This window comes from Ascaphus truei, chromosome 2, assembly GCF_040206685.1.
Source record: "Ascaphus truei isolate aAscTru1 chromosome 2, aAscTru1.hap1, whole genome shotgun sequence".
Taxonomy (NCBI): domain Eukaryota; kingdom Metazoa; phylum Chordata; class Amphibia; order Anura; family Ascaphidae; genus Ascaphus; species Ascaphus truei.
Window position 1 is genome coordinate 389,546,648 of NC_134484.1, and position 26,285 is coordinate 389,572,932.

Genomic DNA, 26,285 nt, shown 5'->3' on the forward strand with positions numbered 1-26,285 from the left:
ATTGGCTGCCCGGCACAGGCAGACTGGACAGAATCCAAACCCCGCCCAGGTTGCCCGGGCAACCAATCCTGCTCTGTCCGCTCCAGACGGTCTCTGCAAACTGTTGCTCAGATTACAAGAGGAGGGGACCGGGACACTTAATATCCATCTGAAAGAAACAACGAAACAAGCAAATGCTCACCCGAGCAGTGCAAAGGGAACACGTAGCGCACACTCCTATCATCCGACATGCGTACATTATATCTCTGCAATAAAGAATGGCGATGTGGGATTACTGTACATTGAGTGCCTTGAATTGCGTTCAACGACGGTTCACAACAGTGTGTTTAACTACGAGTCATATTAACACAAGAATGGTGCTGAGTGAATACATGTCGTCGTTCACAGCGTCTCTTGCACACAATTATTGTAATAGTAATTAAAGAAGAGGGATCACTAGTTATATTTCAGTGAAATATGATACGAATATCTATTTATAATAATATGATATATGTCTATATATACCACGCTACATAAACAGGAAGCAATGTCATCCACAGTAATAAATACAGCGCATTGAAATGTGCTGCTACCCGAACAACCATAGATAGATAAAGAGGCTATCGTTTATTCAGGACCATAACAGCAAACTTTTGTAAACGGGTCCCCTGCTAATAAAAACATCATATTATTTGCAAAGGGAAGCGAGAGCGAACTCGAAAGATGGAGAGAGAGAGAGTGGGGTGAGGGGAACCGCCACGGGCTCAGTCTCACATTTCTGTCTTCCCAGTGTTGTTTTGTCAAGTGAATGGAGCTGGCGGAAAACAAGCATTTCCGAATGTCACTGGGAGGGTGAGGAAAGGGCAGCAGAAAGGTCAGATTTACAGCTCCCCCGGGGAGGGGGGCGGGGGGGATCAGGAGCCATTGTTTTTCTTATCAGAGGGAGAGGGAGAAGCCTGATTGACAGCCAGAAATCTGATCCCGTGAAAGAGACAGAGAGCCAATGGGAGGGAGAGATTTATCAGTTTGGATAGGAGGCCCCTGGAGGAGAAGCAGAGGAAAAACCACAGAATAATTCAGCTCTATCAGTGGCGCTTTCTGCTTCCAGAGGGGGAAGTGCTGGGAAATAATTAATGTTTTTATTAAATTTGGAGGGAGTTTGGTGCAGCCGATCGCTTTGCATCGCCTTCAGGTGGGTCTTTCCGACAACTTTTTCAATATCGCCAGGATCCTCGCTTGCTTTTTTTGTGCGGGGAGGTTTTTTTAAAACGGGTCCCTACGACCTGTATCTCCGCCTCTACTCCCGTTAGGTGCAAAGCAAATCATGTTGATCGCCATTACTAGTTTTGCACACGTTTGAGAATCAGTGATCCCAGTGACAGATCTTTTGGAAAATGTAGCTGGGGTGTAAATACAGGGGCAAGATCTGTCGTTTAAAGTGATTATTTGCAAGTTTTTAGTCGCCCTTTTTCATGCAAATTCAGTTTAGTGCTGCGCAGAGCTTTTTTTTTTTTTATGAATGGAACTGTTGAAGGTTAATTAGCTATGCAAATTCAAGCCTCTCATTCATGATTTTTTCCCCTTCTTCTTTCTAAAGCCATCTTGTTCCCTGTAGGTTGCTCGCAGCCCAGATTCCGAGGAAATCACCAGATAAATGCCCAGAACATAAAATACCGACCTAAGATTTGCCTAAGAGCTGCAGAATGGATGGATTTTATGACCAGCAAGTGCCTTACGTGGTCACCAATGTGAGTGGTCGCTTCCCAAGTTGGTGTTTAGAAACTTGACATAAGACTTATTTCTACGAGGGGCTATTATAATAATACATCGGGTTGTCTTTGCTGCCACTTTTAGCAGGCTCCAGGTCAGACGACTCTGCTTTAAAACTACAGCTGTCAACTTCTGCTTAAATGCAGCTTCATTATAAACGTGTTTTATGTCAGTGTTCCTTAAAACATTACAACCGAGTTGTTGTGAAAGAAGTGTAACGATTAGTTATAGCAAGTTGAACGTTACACATGTTATTTATGAGTATGCTATAGATTAGACTAAATAGAGCATACGTTATCATATAATACTATATATATTTGCATAATGGCTGAATCTTTTTCTCCTTGGGTTATTTTAAGGATTTCAAGGTCATGCTTCCTTCGTCTGGTATATAATTGAGAGTTAAATACACAGGGTGCTTAATCGTTAGGATAATGTAAACGTTGAATAATACTGCTTCCATGTTAGCGGTTTGTTTTAAGCCCTTGCTTCTTGCTGTGTTGTAGACTCAGAGTGGGAGAACCTGCCCTGAGAGAGCCACGAACGTCAGGAAAAGAAAGTTTCTAAATAGGGATCTGGCTCATGATTCAGAAGGTGAGTGGTTTGAGATCTGAAACTGTGTGGTTGTTTTGACTTCAGTTAGTGTATTTTCCGCCTTGATTTGCTCATAGAGCCTTTATGTGCTAACTCTGCTTGTAAAAACACATTGTTGCAAATCTTGGTTCACTCAGCCTATGAATTACTTTTGAATGGTATCTAATGATGTTTGAATGGCTTGTCTATTTCCATTGTATTACCTCCAGGCTGGGCACAGACTTCCCTTTCACACTGTTTCCATTTTCATCACTAGCATTTTACCCTGGTGCTGACATCATACACCCACCTATAATAAATCTTGTATTTACTTCTGTAAAGTAATGCTCATTACAAACAGCATGCTATCAAGAATAAAGTTTTATCTGAAAATAATTTGGCTTACCTTCAGGACCAAAACTTTGATACAATCACCACAATGCTAAAAATAAAAAAAGATAAATGAACTCTTCAGTGCTTAATATTTTGCCTTGTTTTTTTACTGTAATTTACCTGGTCCAATCTCCCCATTGATGAATTCCTGGCCACCGAATGGTGGATGTATCAATTCAACAAATGTTACACAAATTATTATTTTGATATAATTGGCGTAAATGAGTAATACATGATATATTAAAGTGCAAATATTTAACTTTGTTTCCAGAACTCTTCCAAGATCTGAGCCAGTTACAAGAAACATGGCTTGCAGAAGGTAAGAACAAAAAAAAATATGCATGTTACAGGAGGAAAACCAACAGCAGAGGGGGAAAAAAGTCCTGAATTTGCTGTCTTAATGTTCAGCCCAATTAATTGAGCTCTAAAAGAGCCACATCATGTGTCATGCATACATTAGAGCCTCTGATGAGTTTGTCTTTGGGGACTCTGAGGCTGCTCTACCCAGTGTCATCACAAATTACCAGGAGAAATTGCTTCCAGCTCACAATCACATCTGCTTTTGGCAAGAACTAATGCTCCAAGACTTCAAGTTCTAAGCCTCTGTTCAGTTTTTAATTGCAATTGATCAGGTTTATATCAGTGTACCTCAAGAGACTGCATACAGCCAGAACAGGTCTTGCTGTTTCCTTCTGAACAGCACACATGATTCTTTGGTGTTCTGGAAGAGTACCTTTCTGATGGCAGAAATTGGTTTCTCTGAGTTCATTTGGACGGGATGCTTCAAGAATTAAGTGCAAGTGTTTTCTTTCCACCTTGCTCACAGCATAGGAGTCTAGGTGTGTATGCAAGAGTTTGGGATTTTCCCCAGCTTTTAATGAAACATAACTTTATTTTCAATAGTTTGAAGTTTGTAGTTCTCGTTAATAAGTAAATATTTTATGTAAAATGCATCACCGCTTTTGTCCTAGATCTGAATTCATTCTGTTATTTTTTGGCATATTAAAAGTGGTTACAGTGGGATTTTAGTTCATATTACTTTAAGGACATTAGGTGACAGGCGGAAAGCTAATAGCAAAGGATGCTATAGGAGAGATCCATAAACAGTTCCTGATGATTGAGGTGTGCTATTTTCATTTTTCAAATATTATAGTATAGTTAATATTGAATTTGTATTGTACATATATTCTAAATTATTTTGAATGCAAAACTACTTGGTAGATCTCGTTATTTTATGGTATTAGAATGTAACATTATTTGTATGTTGGATTGCATTACGCATCATATTTTAAAGATTGTTGTAACTCTATCAAGGCTTTCAGGTTTGAGATTGACAGTGCAATCATTTAAAGTATAAATCATTGCCTGTAACTACGTGAAATAAAATAAAGAGGTTATTTAGCGTACGTACTCGTTGAGATGAAATGAAGACATCATTAACACAGAAGTAGTATATAGTTAAATTGTTAACATGTTTTCCTTTTTTTTTTTGGCATTAGTATTTGTTTTATTAAGATGTCATCATAAATTTTGCTTAGAAGCAATATCGTGGAGCTGAGCCGCTAATACTAGTGCATTAACAGCATGCTAAATCATGTTATTTCCACTTACCGTGCTCTCATCCTTCTTATTTTCTTCTTCTAAATACTGATCAAATGTCATAAATTAAACTGCTAAGTTGTCTTTTGTTAACATCTGTGCAAGGAAAAGTTGCACTTTTTTTTTTTTGAATGTCATTGTCTCTTTGAACTTATTAGTTTAACCAAATATTATAGTTACTTAGTCATTGTGAAGTTTTGAAGATGGGCACCTGAGAGGAATAAACACTTTCTAATACACTGAATATTGATAAACCGCTAAATATATATATATTTATTCAAGTACATTATTATATATATTTTATTTGAAATAGTTGAGCGGCTGTTATTGCATATCTTTTCATGTGGTTTTGCAGAATATTTTTGGTTGAGTAGTCGGGTTGCAGATAAATCACCATCTGGTTAAATAGCCTGGTGTACATACAGTACCTGCCTGAACAAGTTTTATGAAAGGACTGGAAGTAGTAAAAAAATGTCTTCTTACATTTCAGTATAAAATGCTATTTTAAATGATGAATTTAGTAATATGACTTATTAGTCTATTATAGGTAAGGCGAATACATCTCCCTTTTCAAGCAAGCAAAAACATTAATTACGCAGTATATATTTCAATTATCTTTTACTTCCTATTATTTAGTTTTTTTTTTCAAACGTAAGTTTGTGCACTGATAATTACAATACAGGGAGTTGGTGAATGTCCCAGTGGAAGCAACAGCTTACAGATGAAGTATAAAATTAGCCTAGCTAATCTGTTGGTAGGTTTGTCCCTTTATATAGTTCTTCAGAAAGAAGATTGTGGCAAATTTGGCTGAATTTGTAGTGTTTACATATGTCTGTTTGTGAGACTGTGTAATCAGTAAAGTGACCATGAAATCTAAAAGTACCATCACCCTTTTAAGAAGACGGATGACAACATACCTTGTTTCTCCAGCTAGTTCTGAAACCTCACTGGGTACCGACCAGGTCAGATAACCTGCCTATTGGTCTAGCAACTTTGGTGTATCACACTATAAAACATATCAAAGAAGTTTTCAGAAACCCTCTAATACTTAAGGCATTATTGAAGTATGTTAGTGAAATGCAATGGAGAATGAGGTAATAGTTAATAAAGTGTGTTTGGTTGCTAATATCTGTCAACCTAACTAGTTGAAAATTGCAGAAAAAGAATATAATTGATCAAATGTCCCTGTACATTGTTTGAAATTCCTCACAGGTTTTAGCTACAGTATAACATTATCCCTGCAGCATATCATATAATACATTATACTGTACGTGTAATTACTGTATAATACTATAATGTTTTTATCTTTTTCTCAATAGAATACTTTTTCTTACTAATAGTTAAGTATTGGGATAATAGTATTTCTTAGAGAAGATGATGTGGGAAAAAAATTGCAAAACATTTGCAATACTAACTATGGGGAACAGAGAATTATTGACCGTTTTACTATCACTACTACTCTGCATTGCTCGATATGTCTCAACCGAGATGACCAACAATGCTATTTATATATACATATATATATATATATATATTTGTCCTGTAAAAACTTCTACCTTTTATCAGGTTAGTTGTTGTCTTGTATAATTTCGGCAAATATAGCATGATTCTTGTAACAGTTAAAATATTAGACATATACACTACTGATCATTGACTTAAGTATTATTGAAAATAACACAATGCAAAGGAATGGGTACCAAATGTAAAGATGTAAAAAATGTGTCATTTTACACAAAGAAACCTGTTGTTTCTAATACAGTGTAGTAGAGGCTGTTGAGAGACAGTTGAATGGCATTGGAAAACCACTATATATGTATGTATGTATGTGTGTGTGTGTGTGTGTGTGTGTTATAATATGTACACACACGCGTGGAGAGTTATATTTTCTGGAGACTTAATGATTATCTTGAACTAGCAGGGGGAGGAGAGAAGGTTTGGTCTGAATTGATTCTTACATGCCAGATGGGCACCCAAGAGTGCATGAATAAGCTCTCCTAAATTGACAAGCTACTATTAGCACTAATGATGGCAAAGAACAATGAATGAACCCTCTGCATAACTTCAAGTTAGAGATGGCATTACATTTGATCTGCACAATGAAACATTTTTAGGTGAGTTTTTATAATGGCACAGTTAGGATTGACTCCAATCGTTTTATTAAGAATGATATATTGCAGATAACAATACAACAAATTAATAAATTAGCTTTTTGTACTCATGTAAGAAAATGTATGCTTAAGGTTACAGCAAGGGCCGCCTCAATTATTCGGAAGTATAACAACTGTTTGCATAACTCGTTGTGTATTTTTATGTTCCAACTCATTATCTTTTCATTTTTGTATACAATCAATGTCTATACTTCTATAACGTTTTTATTAGGCACTGGCTTTACAATAGCCAAAAAGAGAGAAGCAAAGTCGTAGTGGGAAACATCATAAGTTGTTTCAAAGGCTGCATCATCATCCAGGAAATACAATATCTTTTTGTTAATTTATATATTTAAATTGTGTTTTTGTAATGATTAAGATACCCGGTTTACATTCATTAAAATATATATATATATATATATATATATATACACACACACACACATATTTTAATAATCCATACCATAACTTTTCTAGAATTTTGTCAGGCTTCTTTTATATAATTTTAGAATTGTGTTGAGGCTATCGCGAGTGTAACTGTATGCAATGTTGATATTTTCCATTGAATGGTTTTCTGTTGATATATGTGTATAGGCAAGTGTGTCTGTTTTTTTCCATCTTTAAAGTTCCTTCTGCAAATGTAAAGAAAACTGTTGTTTTCCTTACACTTGTGGAAAGAAAATCAAGTATGATGTTCTGGTTCAGGAAAACAGTTTTGTTGTTGATAGTATATAGTATATATAGGGGAGAAGGAGTGGCTCAGTGAGTAAAGTAATGACTGACTGGCGCTGAGTTTGAAGCAGGTTTAATTCCTGGTGTCGGCTCCGTGTTACCTTGGGCAAGTCACTTTATCTCCCTGTGCCTGAGGCACCAAAAAAATAGATTGTAAGCTCAACGGGGCAAGGACCAACGGTGTGAGCAAAATGTCTCTGTAAAGCGCTACGTAAACCTAGCAGCACTATACAAGAACATGTTATTATTATTAATACAAGATAAAACATACACAGACAAATAAACATACAATTGATAGAGATTTGGCAGAATCTCAGTGAAGAAGTGTAATAAAGATTTTTAATATTGAACACGAATATTATAGCTATGGCTACACGCCAACTTCAAAACCTGGATAGATCGGGGGTGGCCAAATCTAGTCCTCAAGGCTCCCCACCAGGTCAGGTTTTAAGCATATCCCTGCTTCAGCAAAGGTGGCTCAGTCTACCAGGTAAATTTATTTTTGAATGCTTAACAATTAACTATAGTTAGATGTTGTTATGTCATAGTTGAAATTCAGTAAACCCTAATACGTTAAATAGTTTATAATGTAAAAAAATGGCTCTGTGCACTGTTTTAGACAAAGCAAACAGGTCTGTGTTTACGCATAAAGTTCAAGTTGACTTTGCTGTAGGTTTGTGGAAGGGTGTGACATGAAAAGACTGTGGTTGGACCACATGATTCATGGTGGACTGTGTTTTTGTGAATGAAGGCAGAACTCCAGTTCTGACTGCTTGTCTTGAAAAATTGCTTAGGAGATCAGCTGTCTCATTCACTGGCAGAAAGAATGACTCATACATCTTCTGCCTTGTTTGGCTTCGGGTCATTGTTACATTGGATAGAGCATGTTTTAATTAAAATACTAACCCCCTGTATGCTGGATGTTTATATTTGCTTGAAAACCCTGTTTCCTTGAAGCAAGCACATTTTCGGTAGAGTTTGTTTGTGCGCACATTTAAGGCACTATGATTTCAATAAGTCTACAAAGATTAATTGCACATCTCCTGGATATGTTCTGTTATTTAGTAAAAGTGTAACATCTTGGGGGTGGGTTGGAGCTGGCATGTGGATGTTAATACAGCTCCCATCTCCACCTCCGCAGCCGCTAATAATAAAGAAAAAAAACATGCTTCCGATTCCATCTCCAAATAGCTATTAGCTAGCATGACATTAGATTATATCTTCTTAATAACGAACCAGTATACATCAGTTTATATTTTCTAATTTCAAGTGCTGCTGCACTTTAGACCTATCCTTGCTGAGTTTGTTTGTAAGACATAACTTTGGTCTAAATCAATTATTTTACTTTTTCTACTAGGAAACAGTAATTAAGCCAAGTGCTAAAAACAGCATCTTCTTTACTATGAAATTCATTAATCGGTTACCAGCTCAGATATGGGCTACTTCAAGATATAGTGTGAGACTTGATGCCAGCTTGTCTATCACAATGGACTGAATTAGTCAAACTTAACATTTATCCTGACTACAATCCACATACCTTATACTTGAAAGTATTGGACTGGTCATTGATTTTGTCTCTTCTTCTCATGGTTATCATTTATTCCATGTGGAGTTTGACCGTTAGCAGCTTATTTCAAATTTCTCCCCCCCCCCATTGTTTTATCATATTAGCGTTTTAACCTCTCTCATGTAGTTCTGGTTGTTGTGATTAGCCTACTAAAAACAAACTACACAATAAAAATAGGTGATCTTTTCTTTGTTCTAATTTGCTGTATACATTAATACCTGTGTGAACCTGGAGGGGAAAGTTTATCGTTTTACACATATTCATAAATAGTAAAGCCTCAATCTCACCTGCTCTAGTTTATTCTACCTATTCACTTGAAACAGTCTCAGGAGCCAATGTTTAAGGAATAGCCCTGCATTTCTATGCTAGTCATTTTAGTAGTGAACAGGTTAATAAATCCAATTCCGAGAGTTTCTGTTTCTCATTAATGTGATTGATGGTTATATAAACATCATAGTATGAAATTACATATGTCATTTGGCAATATTAACCCATGTTGTAGTATGTTAGAAGGGATTTTTTTAAAGTACTTAAATCAGATTAAAAAGTTACTGATCTGAACCAAGAGGAGTTTGTTGGTAATTTTGGTAATTTAATATATCTGGTTACAGATGCAGGACATAGATCCTATACTTGTATATAAGTAGTTATGAAATCAAACTGTTAACTCATGTATTGCTTACAGCAGTAATTTAATTTTTATTTTGTGGCGGCTTAATGACCTAAATATTAATTTAACACTCCAAGTTCTAAAAGTTTGTCAGGCAACCAAATCATAAATTCTATCGATCGATCTATATCTATCTATCTATATATATAGATAGATAGATATAGATCGATAGATGTGTGTGTGTGTGTGTGTATATATATATAAATATATATATATATACACACATATACACACGCGTAATGAGTGGCATAGTGAGTAAGAGCACTGACCAAAAGCAAGTTACTTTTATTTCTCTGTGCCTCAGGCACCCAAAAATAGATTGTTCTGGCAAAAATACACTTCCCGCACTATATAATAGAAAACATTATTATATTATAGTCCAGTGCTGCACTCCTGATTCAAAAACAAATTCTGTGGTCCACGTATAGAGGCAAGAATATGGCAGAAAAACATCACTCTCAAGTTAGAAAAACCTAATTTTTTTCAACAGAAACGCTTTGGATAGGCACATCATTAACATCTTCCTTTCTGTAGTTGTCTTATTATCCTGTCACTATAGAATATTTTGTTAAAATATTGTGCTTTTGAAATCAGCAAATTCAATCTTTCTTTAAGGACCGTTCTACGTTATATTTAGGGGAAACATTTGAAGACCTCCTTAAAATGACCATTGTTAATATGTAGTATTTGCATACCTTTCAAGCTACCTATACTTTCTTCTTGTTAAAGAGCCTCAGCAGAGTGTTTATTCTTGGTGTTATCCTTCCCTACAGCCCTCTAATTCAGAGAAGTAATAAACAAGATAACCCTACTCCACACAACTTGGTTTCTCTATTGCAGGAGTAGCCAGCCAACTCCAGTCCTCCAGGGCTACCAACAGCACAGGTGGCTTCAGCACAGTTGGCTCAATCGGTGGTTCAGTCTTTGACTGGGCCACCTGTGCTGAATCAGAGATATACTGAAGACCTTACCTATTGGTAGCTCTCGAGGACTGGAGTTGGCTACCCCTGTTCTATTGGTTTTAAAAGACATCAGATGGGGTTAGAGTAGTTGAGATTAGAGACTGTTAACTGTGTAGAGTGTTGGTAGTTTCAACCGCCTACTCTTTTCCAAATACAAGAACTATATGCAGTTTGGAAGTCGTGCTCTGTTTCATATATTATAGTGAACCCAAAGTGGTAGTGCACCTTTAATATCTTGTAGTCGGCTTTAAAGCAATTCATTTGAGATCTTTGTTCGAAACGGCCAGTCATAATTGCTGTATTTAATTATCAGTAGCTGCATTCTGTTAGAAATCAGGAATCTTTTAGTTGTGGATGCTGCAGCAATACATTACTCAATGTTACATCAGGGCAGTGTTGTTGGCTATTTGTTGCTGCTTCTCCTTTGTCATTGACCATTTACTAGAATGCATCTGTTTCTTTTGCTGGGCAAATATTATTGCAGTGACTAAACATTTATCAAGAAGAATGTTTAATGGAAGATTGTCTCTGCTTGCACTAAATCTAAATGGAAAGTGCATATTTTTTAGGATTTAGTGCTAAACAGGGTTGTTGATCCCCTGGTATATTCACATTTGTGTTGCAACACACTGCAACAACAAGCAGAGGAATTGTAGAGCGGTACAGCCCTGGGCCCTGCATTTTATGACACTCTTGCTTGAATACAGCTGCTTTGTGCTGCTACCACTGAATCAATCTCCGCTAAACTCCACTGCACTTCATTTGACAAGTTGTCAAGCTATCTTAAAGTTTTTAAAATGATAGGTTTATGTACAAATGTCATTAAATAACAGAATTCACATGATTGGAACATTTAAATGATAGGGATAAAATATAGGGCTGTGTTAAAAATTCTGCACTCATGCTGTTAGGAAAAAGGAAGCAGAACATTTAAGGATATTTTCATTAGTAGAATACAATTTCTTTGTTATTCTTTGTTATTTTATGTTAATTTTATTTTGTAATCTAGATTTTGTTAATGTACCTATTGGTGCATTTTTTTACATGCTGTTTTTTTTTTTATTATTAACATGTATGAATTAAAACGATCTTTTCTTATATGAGAAATACTGTATAGAGCAAAAGCTTAGTCCCCCCTGTGGCCATGGGTATATTTTAGAACAAATGTTAGTACTACCCATGTATATATTTTCTAGTGGATTATTGGATATTATCAAAACTACTGAAGTGCTAAAACATCGGGGAGGAATAAAAAAGTTACACTGCAAAATCTGTACAACCGTTTTAATCTAGAACAATAGTGTCTTCAGCTAAATCCTAATTAGTCGGGTCTAATATTGGAAAAACTACTTTCAAGAGCATTTTAATTTGACCTAAAGTATGACTGTAATTTTACATTTGGTCTATAATTGTAATGTAATGTTTTACACACTGCCATTATTTGAGAAATCTTTCTTCTTTACCCCCTTTTTAGCTCAGGTGCCTGACAATGACGAGCAGTTTGTGCCAGATTATCAGGCTGAGAATTGTAAGTATAGTGTGACTCATTTCGTGTGTGTAAGCTTTGTTGTTTTGATTTCCTATCCAAGCAAATACAGTATTGTGTTCAGAGTGCTCATTTGAGCCTGCAGTAACATGATGTTTATATATCTTCTGTAGATTTTCTTAAGTGATTTGGATATTAGACTCCATTTTAATGGATCATAATCATGGCCTTTTAAATGGGACTCTAGAATATATTTCAGACTATCAGCAGATATAATCGAAGCCCTCCTCCCCTGCCAAATGGAAAAAATAAAATCAAATGTGATTTTTATAGCTTTTCATAAAAACATATTTTACATAATAAGTAAAATAACTGCGTCATAACTGAAGGAAAAATGACCCTGTAAATTGTATGGGACAGTTTTGCTTGTAAGTGCATTAGGTATTTTCCAGCTTTCTATTACATTTGAGGGATCCTGACCTAAACATTACTTACAAAACCATGACGCTTTTGCTTTACCTAATTTAGAGGATCAATCCCGCTAAATAATTTTGATATAACCACAGGAAACCCTGTTTTGCATTTATTTCTTTAAATCATTGTGTGAGCATTGAAAATTAATTAAAAAAAAACTAAATTATAACATGTTTGCAAAGGAAAATTGCAGCCGTTTCATACTACCCAGAAACAAAAATGTAAAAAAATGTGTGTGTGTGTGTGTGCTGGGGTGTTACATTTTTATAGGAAAATAATGGATCATTATAGACAGCAAAACAAGTTTTTGTAAAGGTGATGTTTTGTTCACATAGCACTTTAATAAGACTTTTTTGTGCCTTCTCATTCTATTTCATGTTGTAGAAGTCAAGTAACACCTGCTTGTAAATCTATATGCATTAGCACTTGTAAATTACAGATTTTCCTTCCTTTAGAAATAATTTGGGATCTCTGAAGATAGTTTACATTTAAAAGTACGTGTGTGTGTTGTTTTTTTTTTTTCATTGAAGGGTCTGCGTTTCAAAAGTAAAAACTTCAATAGAATTCAGTTCAAAACCCTAACATTATACAAACAAAGAATTGAGTTGATATATTAAAACGTAACTAGTACGTAATCTTAAAGTGAAGCTACTTCTTCCTTAAACTTTTGAAATGTACAATTCATTACATTTCATTGGTGATTCATGTTTTATGCCAGAAAGCATCACCATCATTTATAAATTAAATATATACTGCAACAAAGACAAACTGGAATAGAATAGGAAAGTAGGTGGCATTTTACCTGCATGTTTTAAGAATTCTCCTTGTCAAACGACCTTAAGTCTACTTGGCTTCCCACAGCTTCCTAAAACATAATTTCAATCCATTCACCTTCCTGCTAATGTTTGGACTGCAGGTTTGGGGATATTCCATTTAGGCAATGCTCGGAATAATGTTCTTTACACAGCTCAGGTGAATTCAGTTGTGATGTAACTTTGTGTCAGCATTAACACTCATCACATTAGTATCACTGGTACTGTATCATTCCAATTTTTACAAACAGAGACAATTGTATATCTGAAAAGTGTAGGTGATTGAGCAGTTGGAATTTAGATCTACCAGTTTAATTAGTTTATATAGAACACCTGTATACTGTATAGCATATGCTATTACAACCATTCAACTCTCTCAAACGTTTGACTGTGTTGAGCAATTACATTGAAATCCTAGACTTATTTGCCTGCCTTTATATGAAAAATGTTTGGAGTTTAAGAAAGATTGCATTGAGGTAGAAATCCACAAAAAAAAACAACAATTTTTTAAATAATGCCTAGTATGGTGAAATGCATAAGTTATCACGAAGATGCTTATGAAATGCAGCATGGGCACTGAAAAATAGACTTTTTATTAATTGAAACATTTTAATTTGTGTACAATGATAGAAATAGTTTATCACCAATCAAATCTTCATTGTAATTGGTGTGAGGTTAATGTGGCTTCATCTCCAGTCTTCAGAGTGGAATGTGATCCAGATATCCCAAGGTAGTAGCAGTCGGTGTATGGTTATTTTCATGTAACCGTTATTTCACCACCATTTTTTTATTGCTTTACAAAACCTGAATGCTTTATTAACATTAGGATATATAGGGGAAAAGAAGAAATAAAAATGTATATTAATCTAAAGAAGGAAACATTTTATCAGATTAAGTGATCAAATCTCAGGGTACCTGCTAGTAATTTGTGAGGATGTAGAAAGAAAAGTGTTAATGAGCCTCACCCGCTACCTTTAGATAATTGACATTATTTCTAGTTCAATATATGGCTCGGTATTTGCTCAGGTCACCAGGAAGGTGACAGTAAATTAGCAAAGGCCACAGACTACTTGCTACATGAAAGCAAAAATACCACAAATCTCACATGTCATAATACCTCAACTTTGGTATCAAATAATAAAGTCCTATCCACGTCATGCAAATACAGTTTGCCTTCACAAAGCTCAGCCTTTGGAAACTTCACGGACAAGTTGTAGTTTTCTTTTTTTAAATGGATGTCATGAGCAATACATATTACAACAGTTAGCGTTACATTTTATATAAACACTCTTATGGATGTTGGTATATTCCATCATTTATAAAAACACAGAACAAAAAACAATTCCTGTGCTCCTACCAATTAGGTTGAAATATACAAGTTACATGTTTACATTTAGAACCTAAGTCGGTGTCAAAGGAGTCATTTGGTTGCATCTTTTGATCAAAACATGAGTCAAGCCTGCTAACCTCATGAAGGTAGACACCGTTTAGCAGGTACCTGCACTGAATATATGTAATTTCTTAATGTCCTGTGAACTAAACTTTGTGAAGTATGGAAGGTGCCATGAAGGGGTTAAATAAATGAAGCATAGGCTTCTTTGTGATTTAGTGCAGTTACAAGCTGGCCAAAGTCGGTAACAAAGTTCCCTTATTTTAAAGGTAAACTGTGAGTGCACAAATACCCTAATGTGAAATATTAATACTTACACATATCTCTTGTTTCTGTCAGCTATAGACACTCACCTGCTCTTCACTGGAGGGTGATGTGTAGACTGACAATGAGGTGTATTATACCTTTATGCTAATTTGAGAATTGGTTGGTGCTCTATCCTGAAGGGAGGAACCATACACCTCCAAGGAACTGCTCACTAAAGCAGAAACCAGGTGACCCAAAACCTACCCCTATGACGCAATGTATCATTAACACTAGAATTAAATGCCCTTATGGAGTATGCAGCATGGAAAAGAATTGGCCTAACATTTATGGAAAACAAATACTGTATATATTACCTGCGCTCGCTCCTCCCTTGGTGAAGTATGCTGTTGGTAAAAGCATTGGCCTTACATACATGGCTGTCGGTATATTCCATCATTTATAAAAAATAAACTAGACAACAATTGAGAGTTTCCAGTTCATGGAGGCCTCCAAAAAGAGGTTAGATTTTTAATAAAGTACATTGGTAAATGAATCACAAGTTTGCAACTAGACTCTATTCCTATACATTACTGTGGGGGTCATGCACTAAGTAGTGATAAGTGCTTTTAAGTGAGATAAAAAGCCATTATAGCGTGATATTGCCTGCTGTGAGATTCACAAAACAGTGATAAGTCTTTTAAGTGAGATAAATGCCTTTATAGTGTGATACTGTCTGCTATGAGATTCACAAAGCAGTGATAAGTGCTTTTAAGTGGGAAAAAATGCCATTATAGCACGATACTGCAGTGTTATCACTGCTTTGTGACTCTCACAACAGGCAGTATCACGCTATAAAGGCATGTATCTCACTTAAAAGCACTTATCACTGCTTTGTGCATAGCACCCAGAAAACCCACTTATCACTGCTTAGTGCATGACCCCCAGAGTGTTCAGGTTTGCCGAAAGGATTTTTTCCCCATTTTGCATTACTACATTAATTGGTCAGCTGTGCTTTTACTCACTTATGTAGTATCTAAAGCATTTTGTTTTAACAAATGTTTTAATGTATATCAATAAAGTACAATATACAAAGATTGGTTGTTAAGGAAACATGAACTAAGCACAGAGGAGCTGAAACGCACTGCTGCTAGTATTTTACAGCACTTCAAGTTATGAAGATGAATCCAACATACAGGGGGTCATGCACTAAGCAGTGATAAGTGGGTTTTCTGGGTGCTATGCACAAAGCAGTGATAAGTGCTTCTAAGTGAGATACATGCCTTTATAGCGTGATACTGCCTGTTGTGAGATTCACAAAGCAGTGATAACACTGCAGTATCGTGCTATAATGGCATTTTTCCCACTTAAAAGCACTTATCACTGCTTTGTGAATCTCATAGCAGACAGTATCACGCTATAAAGGCATTTATCTCACTTAAAAGACTTATCACTGTTTTGTGAATCTCACAGCAGGCCATATCACGCTATAATGGCTTTTTATCTCACTTAAAAGCACTTATCACTGCTTAGTGCATGACCCCCACAGTATCTAAAACTATGTTTCATCATTATAAGAGGAATTTGGGTTTAGATTTTTTTTTTTGTGGGGGGGGGGGGGGTGTAGGTATTTATTTCTCACAATTAAAAAGAACTATTTAATTTAGGATGATAACATTAAAAATGTTATTTCCTTTCATCATTCAGAGTTGATAACTGATTCGTTCTGGAATACCTTCATTTGATTTTGTGTTTATAATTAGTTACCATTATGCTACATAATATTAAGTATGGGATAATTAATATGAAGCAATAAATGTACACTGAGTACGTTGCAGATCATTTTAGCAAGAAAGGGGTTAAAAGCCAGCAATACATTTCTGGGGAATCATCATTTCCAGTTCTAGTCATTTGTAAGAAACATCACATGAGTTTATTTGAAACGTGTAAGATTAGGTTACTGTTCTCTTTACACTATACACAGATAATGTTTGTTGAGACAGTTACTATTTGTGTGTGTTCATTTGTGTAAATTCAGGGAACTTCTTGCATGATTACAACTGCCATTCATTGTTTACCGACATGAATCCATTACATTTCCATCTGGCTATAGCCAAGAAATATTGTTTGCAGACATCGCTTCAACAGATTTAACAATTTACAAGTTAAGTATCACATTTTGTCCCATTGTTCTGCACACTTTTTTGTTTTTGTTCGCTATGTTATGTCTAAGCTGTGACTGGCACTTTTACCGATCCAATAAGTCATGTGGTGGATCAGGACACGGAATCTGCCTTTTTTCCATGAAGTTTATTTTCTATTTCTTTATACAGTATATATGTATGTGTATATTTATATTTTATTTTTTTTCAACTATTTTTATGTGACATTGCAAGGACTTTTACTTGTAATAGATTGCAGGTTACAATCTGTGGTCCTTTTCTATCTTCTTCACATTCGGAAGATGTTGAATATTTAATTGAAAAAAAGTTTAAAACTGAGTTTCTTGAGACTACTTATTTATAAACAAATATTGCACATTGTGAAACTAAATTCAAAGATTATGAATATTTATTTTGAATTTATAAATGTTTTCATCGTGTGTGGAAAGATTTGATTGGTTGTGTAACAACAGCTAAATCAATCATTTTTATCCACTCACAAGGTCTTTGCGCCATGCGCTGATTTTGTGCTGTTTGCTTAGCTGTGCTACCCCAATCTATCTGGAGAGCAGTCATTCTATACTGTTTTTTTCTGCTTTCAATGTGCACAGTTTGGCATGTAGCCCAAATGTAAAGCAACCTCATTGCTTTTAGCTCTGATTGTGGTTCAGACAAATGCACAGAATTGCAATGCTTTTTTTTTCTGCTCGCTCACTCTGAATCCCCTTCACATACTTGGCCCTTACATGCCAGACAGATCTCTAAGCATCCTTTAAATTATCTGTTTCATTGCAGATTCATTGATATCAATTTCTTCCCCAAAACATTATCAATAAAATGTAATCCGCATTCACTTACTTTACAAATGGCCCAGTCATAAAAGTCCAAAATATATAGAAATATATGCGCACTCAAAAATTAAAGATACGTGCGGGGGCTGAAACTCAATGGGAAAATTACGTAAAACTGTAAATATTAACCACTTGACCACTATTTGCAATGCTAATCTTTTCTCTCCAGTCATAAAAGTGTAAGGCCTTGTCTATTGCAATTCCTTTTTCGTAAGCAGTTCTTAAGTCGTCTGCATGTTAATGAAATTAATTTATTCAGCTGGCTACGTATACTTTTGATGTCTTATGTTGTGTTAGTCAATTAAAAAAAAAACGTATCCTGTTCATATTTTAAACAGCAATTGAATTACATGTTTGTAGTCGAAATGAAAAGGTAATAAGTATTGTTCTTAAGCTTTATTTGAGAAATATATTTTTCTAGCACTAGCTACATGTACATAGGTTTTGTTCCTTGGATATAATGTTGAGCTTTGTCTTAATGCCAGTTTATAAATATGAGAAGGTAGGAAAAAACGATGTCATTTGCACCATGTACTATTTGTCAAAATCAATTGACCGACCACAAATATCCATGTACCAGTTACCAAAACTTTATACCCAATGTCTTAAATCTGTCAGCACTTTAATTAATGTTAATTGCTCGAATGGGGTTGAATACAAATCAGATTTGTTGTGTTTAAATCAAAGCCTGTCTCTATTCTTGCACTGAATTGGCGTGTTTGTTTCCCTAATACTCCTTTTTAAAATATGTTCTGTTTATTGAGCAATCATTTTGTAACCTAAATAACAGTATCTAGTGTCTAGTCTAAAGGACATAATAACACTGATGTTAAAGGTCTTGGGCAGGAATCAAATGTTAGATGAACTGGTGGAGTTCTAAAAGTGTGATAAGGGATATGAGAGTGGGGGCAGAGCACATTTAAGCTATTGACAAGAAAGTGTCCCTTAATCTAATTTTTTTCCCTATTGCCATGGTAGCTGCTGCAAGTAAACTCCCAGGAGGTTATGTAGTAAACTGTGACTGTTCTTCGTAATCGATAAAGGTCTATTCATGTGAATGGCCTGTAACAATTGCTAATAGTTAGTGAATGGCCCCACTTGACTCCATGAAATTTGCTTTCAAATGATAGTCTTCTAAAATAAACATGACATGTTCTTTTGTCTGATACCAGAAAATGAAGGTATCTTTTGGCTTTGTACAACATTTACTCATTTGAACTATTAGGCGTTGATTGTATTGAAGTCCGAAGCATGCAGCAGAACGAATACTTGCATTCAAGTCAATCTGAGTTTTTAGCCACTTAGTACAACAGTCTTACAAGACCATTACAAGAGATTACCCAGAGAGTTTATTCAGCAATTATGTTAGGCAGTTGGCTTTCTTGAAGACATAGCTAACTGATTATACAGACATACCACATAATAAAGCAGCCTCTGTGTAAAGGTACAACTACGTTAGAGACAAATAAGGGTTGGACATAGTTATGAAGACTGATTTAACATACAAGATAATAGTCTTTTGCTATTGCTACATTTGCTAAACTTATTCTCATCAGCTAAACCAGTGTAAAATGTAGGGGTTTCTGTGGACCTAGTGGAGAACTAAATGTGTTAAAAAAAACTTAGCAATGACTTTTCCTGTAATTGTTTAAGTTGAAATATTCCAAGGAACTGTTCAGACAGACCAGTAAATGCTATAACCATCTTATAGTAGAGTGGAAGATTATTTGCAACCCTAATTTCTACAAGGGGGATCAATAGCCACTGGCTTAGTGAGTAAAGGCACTGACACTGAAAACAATGGCACTGAGTTTAAAGCAGGGGATGGAGTGGATTTGATCGCGGCCGTTTCATTGCGACCAAATGTCTGCAGGCGCTTCACCCCGCCGCCAGCCACTTCCAAGGTAAGTTTTATTACTGTTTAGGGTAAGGGGTTAATGTAAAGGGTTTTAGTGCTTAGGGTAGGGGGTTAATATAAGTGGTTTTAAGGTAAGAGCTTGGGGCAGGGGGTTTCCGGCGGCACCAGAAGTTTCTGGCGGAGGGGTGAGTCGCCGCAAAATGGCCCTGAGCAAATGCCCTAGACCAGCAGGGGCAACATGGTTCAAATCCCGGTTTCAGCTTCTTGTGTCCTTGGGCAATTTACTTTATCTCCTTGTGCCTCAGGCAACAATAAGTAGATTGTAAGCTCAATGGGGCAGTGACTCATGCCTGCAAAAATTCTATGCACTGCGTTCACTGTCAGTGCTATACAAGAGGAAATAATAAGATGACCCATTGCAGACTTTGGTGGTACATTTACTGTTAATCATATACATTTTTATGATAAAGTTGTATACCTTTTATTTACGTGTCCTTATGATATCCCATAGTCATTTGAAGTATAAAAATCACAGAAAAGGCTATAGTTCATACTCCAAACCATGCAGAATTATTTCTGGCACCACCCTCCCCTCTCCACCAACTCTATATTCATGCTTACGCGTCCATCTATTTGTAGATTCTGTCAGTTCGTTGAGTAGCAAGGTGGGAGGGTTTTTCCAGGCTGAAATATTCAGATATGTATACATTTATGTTTGAGAAATCAAATGTGACTATACCAGGGGCGGCCAACTCCAATCCTCAAGGGCTACCAACAGGTCAGGTTTTCAGGATATCCCTGCTTCAGCACAGGTGACTGTCATGACTGCACCACCTGTGCTGAAGCAGAGATATCCTTAAAACCTGACCTGTCGGTGGCTCTTGAGGACCAGAGTTAACCACTCCTGGACTATACAGTACCACTGTCTTCCTGGTCTTCACAATTGTAGCTGAAGACCAGCAGTATGAACAGGAACGTAGATGTTAGCTTTAGCATTAAGTGGTCGGGTTGCACTGCCTAAGTACTTCTTTAACCCTTGATGAAAGAAAAACCACTGCCCACTATTACAGAGAATCAATTGGATAGTGAATGGTTTAACTCAATATCCTAGTACTAGCATTAGCAGATCACCTTTGCCCTTAACCAATCTTGTTGATGTGTGCTTTAAGAGAAATGCAGACCATCTGCCTATTTCCGTCCGCACACCCCTTTTTTGCTACTTAGATCTGTCTGAGGGAGGTGCTAATTGTGGATGGGCACGATGAGAATATAGTGTACATTTATTTTCAATTACTGTCAATTTTAGAGACTGTCAACAACTGTAGAACATACCGAGTAAAATATTCAGAGCATTTATAAGATTAGAGCCTAAAATAGAATAGAAAAGGAACTCAACAGACACTGTAGTGTCTCTTGATTAATCTCTGTTAAGTGTATTTCCATGCGCAAATTGCCTTTTTGCACAGATTTGCATCACGCGGTATTTAAGGCCTTTTCGCAAGGTCCAAACAGTACGCAAACGCTTGTTTTTAATGGGATTTGGTTCAGTGAGGTATGCAAATAAGGGAAACTCGCAAAATGACATGTAATTGTGCTCTATAAGACGTCAAAGTGGTGGTCTGATTGGGGCTTGATGGGAAAAAACACATGCTTACCTGTTACATATTTTTGGCATAATTGTGTATGTTTTGCACTACATCTACTCAAGCAGTATTATATGACCCCCAAATGATTGTAATTATTATGTTCTATATTGTTTTGGCTGAGAGTTTTTTTCATTGCCAACATCTTCTTCCCTTTATTCACCCAAGAGAAATTGATTATCTTAGCACATTTAACTATTTTTGTGGCTATTTTGAATAAAACTAAAACTTTGCTTCACTAATCTTTGAACTTTCAGCACCATGAAGGGCACCAGCTAAGAATTAGTGAGTTATACTTGTTCATAGAGTCTAACTATAGAAGCCACATGACACAGGCCAAACTACCTGAATTTTAATACTTTCTATTAAGTTGTAGCAGTTACAAATACCACTTATGAGCAGCGCATTCACATGTTTCAGACCGGTCCACAACCCTGCCTTCCCGTATAATCACTCAGCATACAGTACTTACACTGCAGTCAGGCATTCTGGGTAATGACAGGCACATGAGCACTCAATTCTTGCTTCTTACCCATTTTAACATGGACCCGTATAAGATTATGTAAAGTCATGTGAAAAAGAAAGTCCACCCTCTTTGAATTCCATGGTTTTACATATCAGGACATAATAACAATAATCTGTTCCTTAGCAGGTCTAAAAATGAGGTAAATACAACCTCAGATGAACAACAACACATGACATATTACACTGTGTCATGATTTATTTAACAAATATAGAGCCAAAATGGATGATTGTTATTATGTCCTGATATGTAAAACCATGGAAATCAAAGAAGGTGTACTTTTTTTCCCCACATGACTGTATGTCGTATTACACTGCTTTTCAGCACAGCCTGGGTTAAAGAAGTGCATGGTCAGCAAACCTGCTCACAAACAGTTTCCTCCTTTTGGGTCTCATCAGTGTGATCATGGTTGATGATAATTCCTGGCATTGCAATGGGAAGCTGGTACAAAGGTAAGGTATTGTGAGTAAAAAAGTGACAAAACCCCTCCGCTGTGCAGCAAATATACAGTAAATACAATTTATGAGCATGTTCACATGTCTCAGACATGTCCACAAACTTGACTTCACCATAATCACAGTGATGAGACTCCAAAGGTCGAAGAAGCTATCAATGAGTAGGTTTACAGGCTATGCATTTGTTTAACCCAGGCTGTGCTGAAAACGCTGATTTAACCTCTTCAATGTCCTATTGACGTACAGAGTACGCCATGAAAGGTGTCATCCTGAGGGCTCTTATGACGTACACTGTATAGAATCTAGGACCTTTCTCTGCCGCAGGCACTTTGTAATGCGGTCGGCTTAAGCTTATAGAGATCCGTATTTAAATGGACAAGAAGCAAAAAGGGATACTCAGTGAATGCTCATTTGCATGTTATTACCCAGAATCCAGTTATTATATGGAAAGGCTGGTTTGTGAACCTGTATACAAAAAAGGAAGAGCGCAGAGAAAACTCTGTTAGATATAATATTCAAAATACCATTTAATGTAGTACATTATACACTTACAATTTAAAATACATCTGTGGGCATCACTGGCAACTTCTTTCCCCGTCTTACTGGCTGGTAATACTGCATGCCACCCGGATCACCTCCTTTCCCTTGCCACCCGGACCGTTTCCCTTGCTCAGATTTCTTTAGAGTACCGAACTGCCACCTTGTCTGAGGCAGCTGAACTACGGATCCCAGAGTGCACCGCGGGATAGGCAGATCTCGCGAGAGTTACCGTTTAGCTAGAAGGGCACTCTTGCGTTTAAAGCAGTGAATGGGTCAGTTCTCCGGTGTCCTAATGGGATATTACACCTCGTTTAGGCCTTGAACACCGACCAAGGCTTTCCCTCAACGCGTTTCGCGTATCACACGCTTCGTCAGGAGGTTTCAATACGCATACTGGGAGCTATCTTATTTCAATAGCTATCTTCCCATTGGACCATGTATCAAGATCAGCTGTATAGTAATTAGATCACACACCCCATAAACACATATGACATCGATTGACATAATGACACACATTCACAAAGACAATATCCCTAAAACCACACATTAAAACCTAAAATTGTTAAAAAAAAAATAAAAAAAAAGTTAAAAGATTAAATACTAAAAATAACCTCTACGGTGGAGATTTTCTATCACCTTTTTAGTCGCCATAACTTGCTTGTACTTTGCTAGTACTTTGTTGCACAAATATAACACATTTCTTTTCTAAAATTGATTTTTAGAAAATATGATCAAAAGAGCATTGCAGTTTTGTGTTTAAAACCATAATTCCTTGTAAGACAAATTATATGTTAATGTGATCAATTATTCAAATACTGTTTGACACAATTGTCATTCTACAATTTTCTTATGAATATCAACAGTGTATGCATTCAACTCATCTTTATGACTCTTTAAGCAGATGTATTTTTTTGCTGGGATTAATTTAAAATAAATAAAAATATTTAAATAAAAGATTATATGGAGTTTTGTTGCAGATATTGATTAATTCCCCAATCCACCCTTTTTCTTCAGCTGTTTATTTTCATAATGCGAGGCACAGAAAAGAAAGGGCAGGGAACATATGGAAACAATACCATGTACCTTAAGGTGCTGTACATATGTATACAGATAATATGATCACCTGTCAATGGATAGGAGAAAGAAGACAGGGGAGATAAATCACTCCGGGAGGTGTGGGGTGGGGGAAGAGGATATTGAAGTAAGGGTGGGATTTTCAACTTTGGCTACAACAGGACAAAACTTTTATTTGTGACGCTGCCGCCAGCTCGGTCACATCAAGGTAATTTAGAATAGTGTCGAGGTCGTACCTTCATTCTGTCTCTTCCCACACTTCACGTCTAACCAAGGCTTCCATGTAATTGACAGTTGAATTATTTTTATCCCTTAGTAAGACTGTGATCTTTTCCATGGCAAGATCGTGCCATATCCTGCGTCTAATTACACTAATCACTCTCAATCCTTTTTGAGTTGACTGCTTTAAAATCTGGAATCTAGGGGAAAGTTATATACTGGATATTTTTAACCAGCCAGTCCCACATATTACAGACCCATAGATTGTTATCAAGGTCAGACTCATTCAGCCCTTGATTTATTTTTAGCTTTTATCCCCTTCACCAAAAGGAAATATATTTGCTTGTGAGAAATAAAGCCAAAAACCTGTACTTTTGTCTGGAGCTTGGAGTGAGTCTAAAGCCACCCTCCAAGAATCAATCCACACCAGGGTATACGTTGGTGGAGGGGTTATTCCTTAAACTGCGATAGTGCTGATCGTGGCATTATTGCACATGAACTGCTATTGACTTCAATGGGTAATTCAGTGTGATAGTGCCCCAATCAGAACTATTGTAGTTTCATTATTAACCCCCTAGTCATTCTACATTAGTGCTGATGGATTTGCCGAAAAAACATCAAAATGGAAAAACAATATACACATCTTTTATTATCTGAGCTCTGCCTATGCAAACTGCACACAGGCATTTTTTAATGAACCCTTTCTGTGTATTGCACCTTCTCGGGGTACATTTCGGGGAAATACAAATCTGAGATATCTGTCAACTAAATCTATTTATGGCCATTAAAAGCATCTTCTTTCCTGATAGAATTTGGATGAAAGAACACACACCTACATAGCATATGAATGGAAATGCAGGTACAAACACAAAACACTTTTTAAGATAAAAAGACCTAAGATACATTTTGGGGGGAAAACACATAGTGCATACTATATAAGAATAAATACTCCCCAGAGCACACAAAGAAACACCCCTATGATCAGGTACAAAGCCCTCTCCAATTAGCATATAGATCTCTTTTCCCACATCTGTTTGTGTACTTTATTAAACTTTTGAGGTTTACTTATTCATATATGGTTATTATATTTATATTACTGTTTTTGTTAATTCACTATACCTATATTTGTTTGGTGTCATTGTGGGTATTTCTTCCCTCTTTTCTTCATTGTTTCAGCTTTGGGTGTAGATGTTAAGGTTGTGATATTTTGAGAGGTCTATTGAGGATTTAAAATTGGTGCTTTTTCTGGTTTAGTCAAGTAACATATATCTTGATTCCAGTTAGTTATTTTGTTAGGGTGATCTGCCTATACTTTACTACCAAAAAAAACGGTGAACAAATATATTTGGAAGGTTACATCTGTAGACATAATTTACCCCTACGACTTATATTTTTGTACTGGTCTTAATTTTTTAAATCTACCACTTAGTTTCTGTTTTCTCCGTTTACAAGCTCAAAACCAAACAAGACATTTGATAAAATACATTTTTTCTTTGCTGCATTATGCTTATATATATTCGGAACTGCTCATATGTCACCAATTTCACTCCAGTTGATAGTGAGTCATGTTTTACTTTCAGCCGTTAAACAGCAATGTTTCTGTCCTTTTCAGGATTTTTTTTTCCGGCTGATATTCTATAATTGTTTGGAGTATTGGTGTATAGAGCACTACCATCCATTGTAACAAGTAACGAGTCTGGTGGTATTTCATTAATACGGTTGAGCTTTCTGAGAAAGCCTGCGGTATCCTGTTTAAAACTATTAATAGAACGTACAAGTGGTTTCAGGATAGTTTCAATATGTCCTGGTATATTTTCAGTAAGTGTTTTGATTCTAAAAATGTGTGGCTTTTGATCTTGGTGACATATAAAAGTTGCCCGGAGATGGAGTGTTGGATGAGTTTGCAGAGTTTTTCTTGAATGGGGAATACTGTATCAGGAGTTCCATTTCCCATTTGCAATCTATGGTGGGATCTGATAACTCCTTATTAGTGTGGTACAGAACTTATCCTTCCATGGAAGTCATTTCCTATAGACCATTGGGTAGAGCGTATGTTTATCTCTTTATGGCGAACATGGAAGAGGAATTTCTCAATCAATAAAATTAAAACCTCTGATACACCTGTACGTTAATTATATACAGGCAGTCCTCGGTTATCCAACG

The 26,285-nt window shown here is 36.2% G+C and overlaps 1 protein-coding gene across 3 annotated transcripts in view; it reads left to right on the forward strand.

The window, feature by feature from the left end:
* The first annotated feature begins 908 nt into the window (after nt 1-908).
* The window catches only part of ETV1 (ETS variant transcription factor 1), a 64,577-nt gene continuing 39,200 nt past the window's right edge, over nt 909-26,285 (forward strand). Inside the window, exons 1-5 of one of the 3 annotated variants that reach the window (XM_075587225.1) lie at nt 909-1,171; nt 1,577-1,727; nt 2,256-2,343; nt 2,987-3,034; nt 11,867-11,920. In XM_075587225.1, coding sequence (XP_075443340.1) covers nt 1,683-1,727; nt 2,256-2,343; nt 2,987-3,034; nt 11,867-11,920 — 235 coding nt within the window. In that variant the 5' untranslated portion in view covers nt 909-1,171; nt 1,577-1,682. Of the gene's footprint in view, nt 1,172-1,398; nt 1,418-1,576; nt 1,728-2,255; nt 2,344-2,986; nt 3,035-11,866; nt 11,921-26,285 lie in introns of those variants that run through there. The other 2 variants (XM_075587226.1, XM_075587227.1) reach the window with 2 other exon arrangements.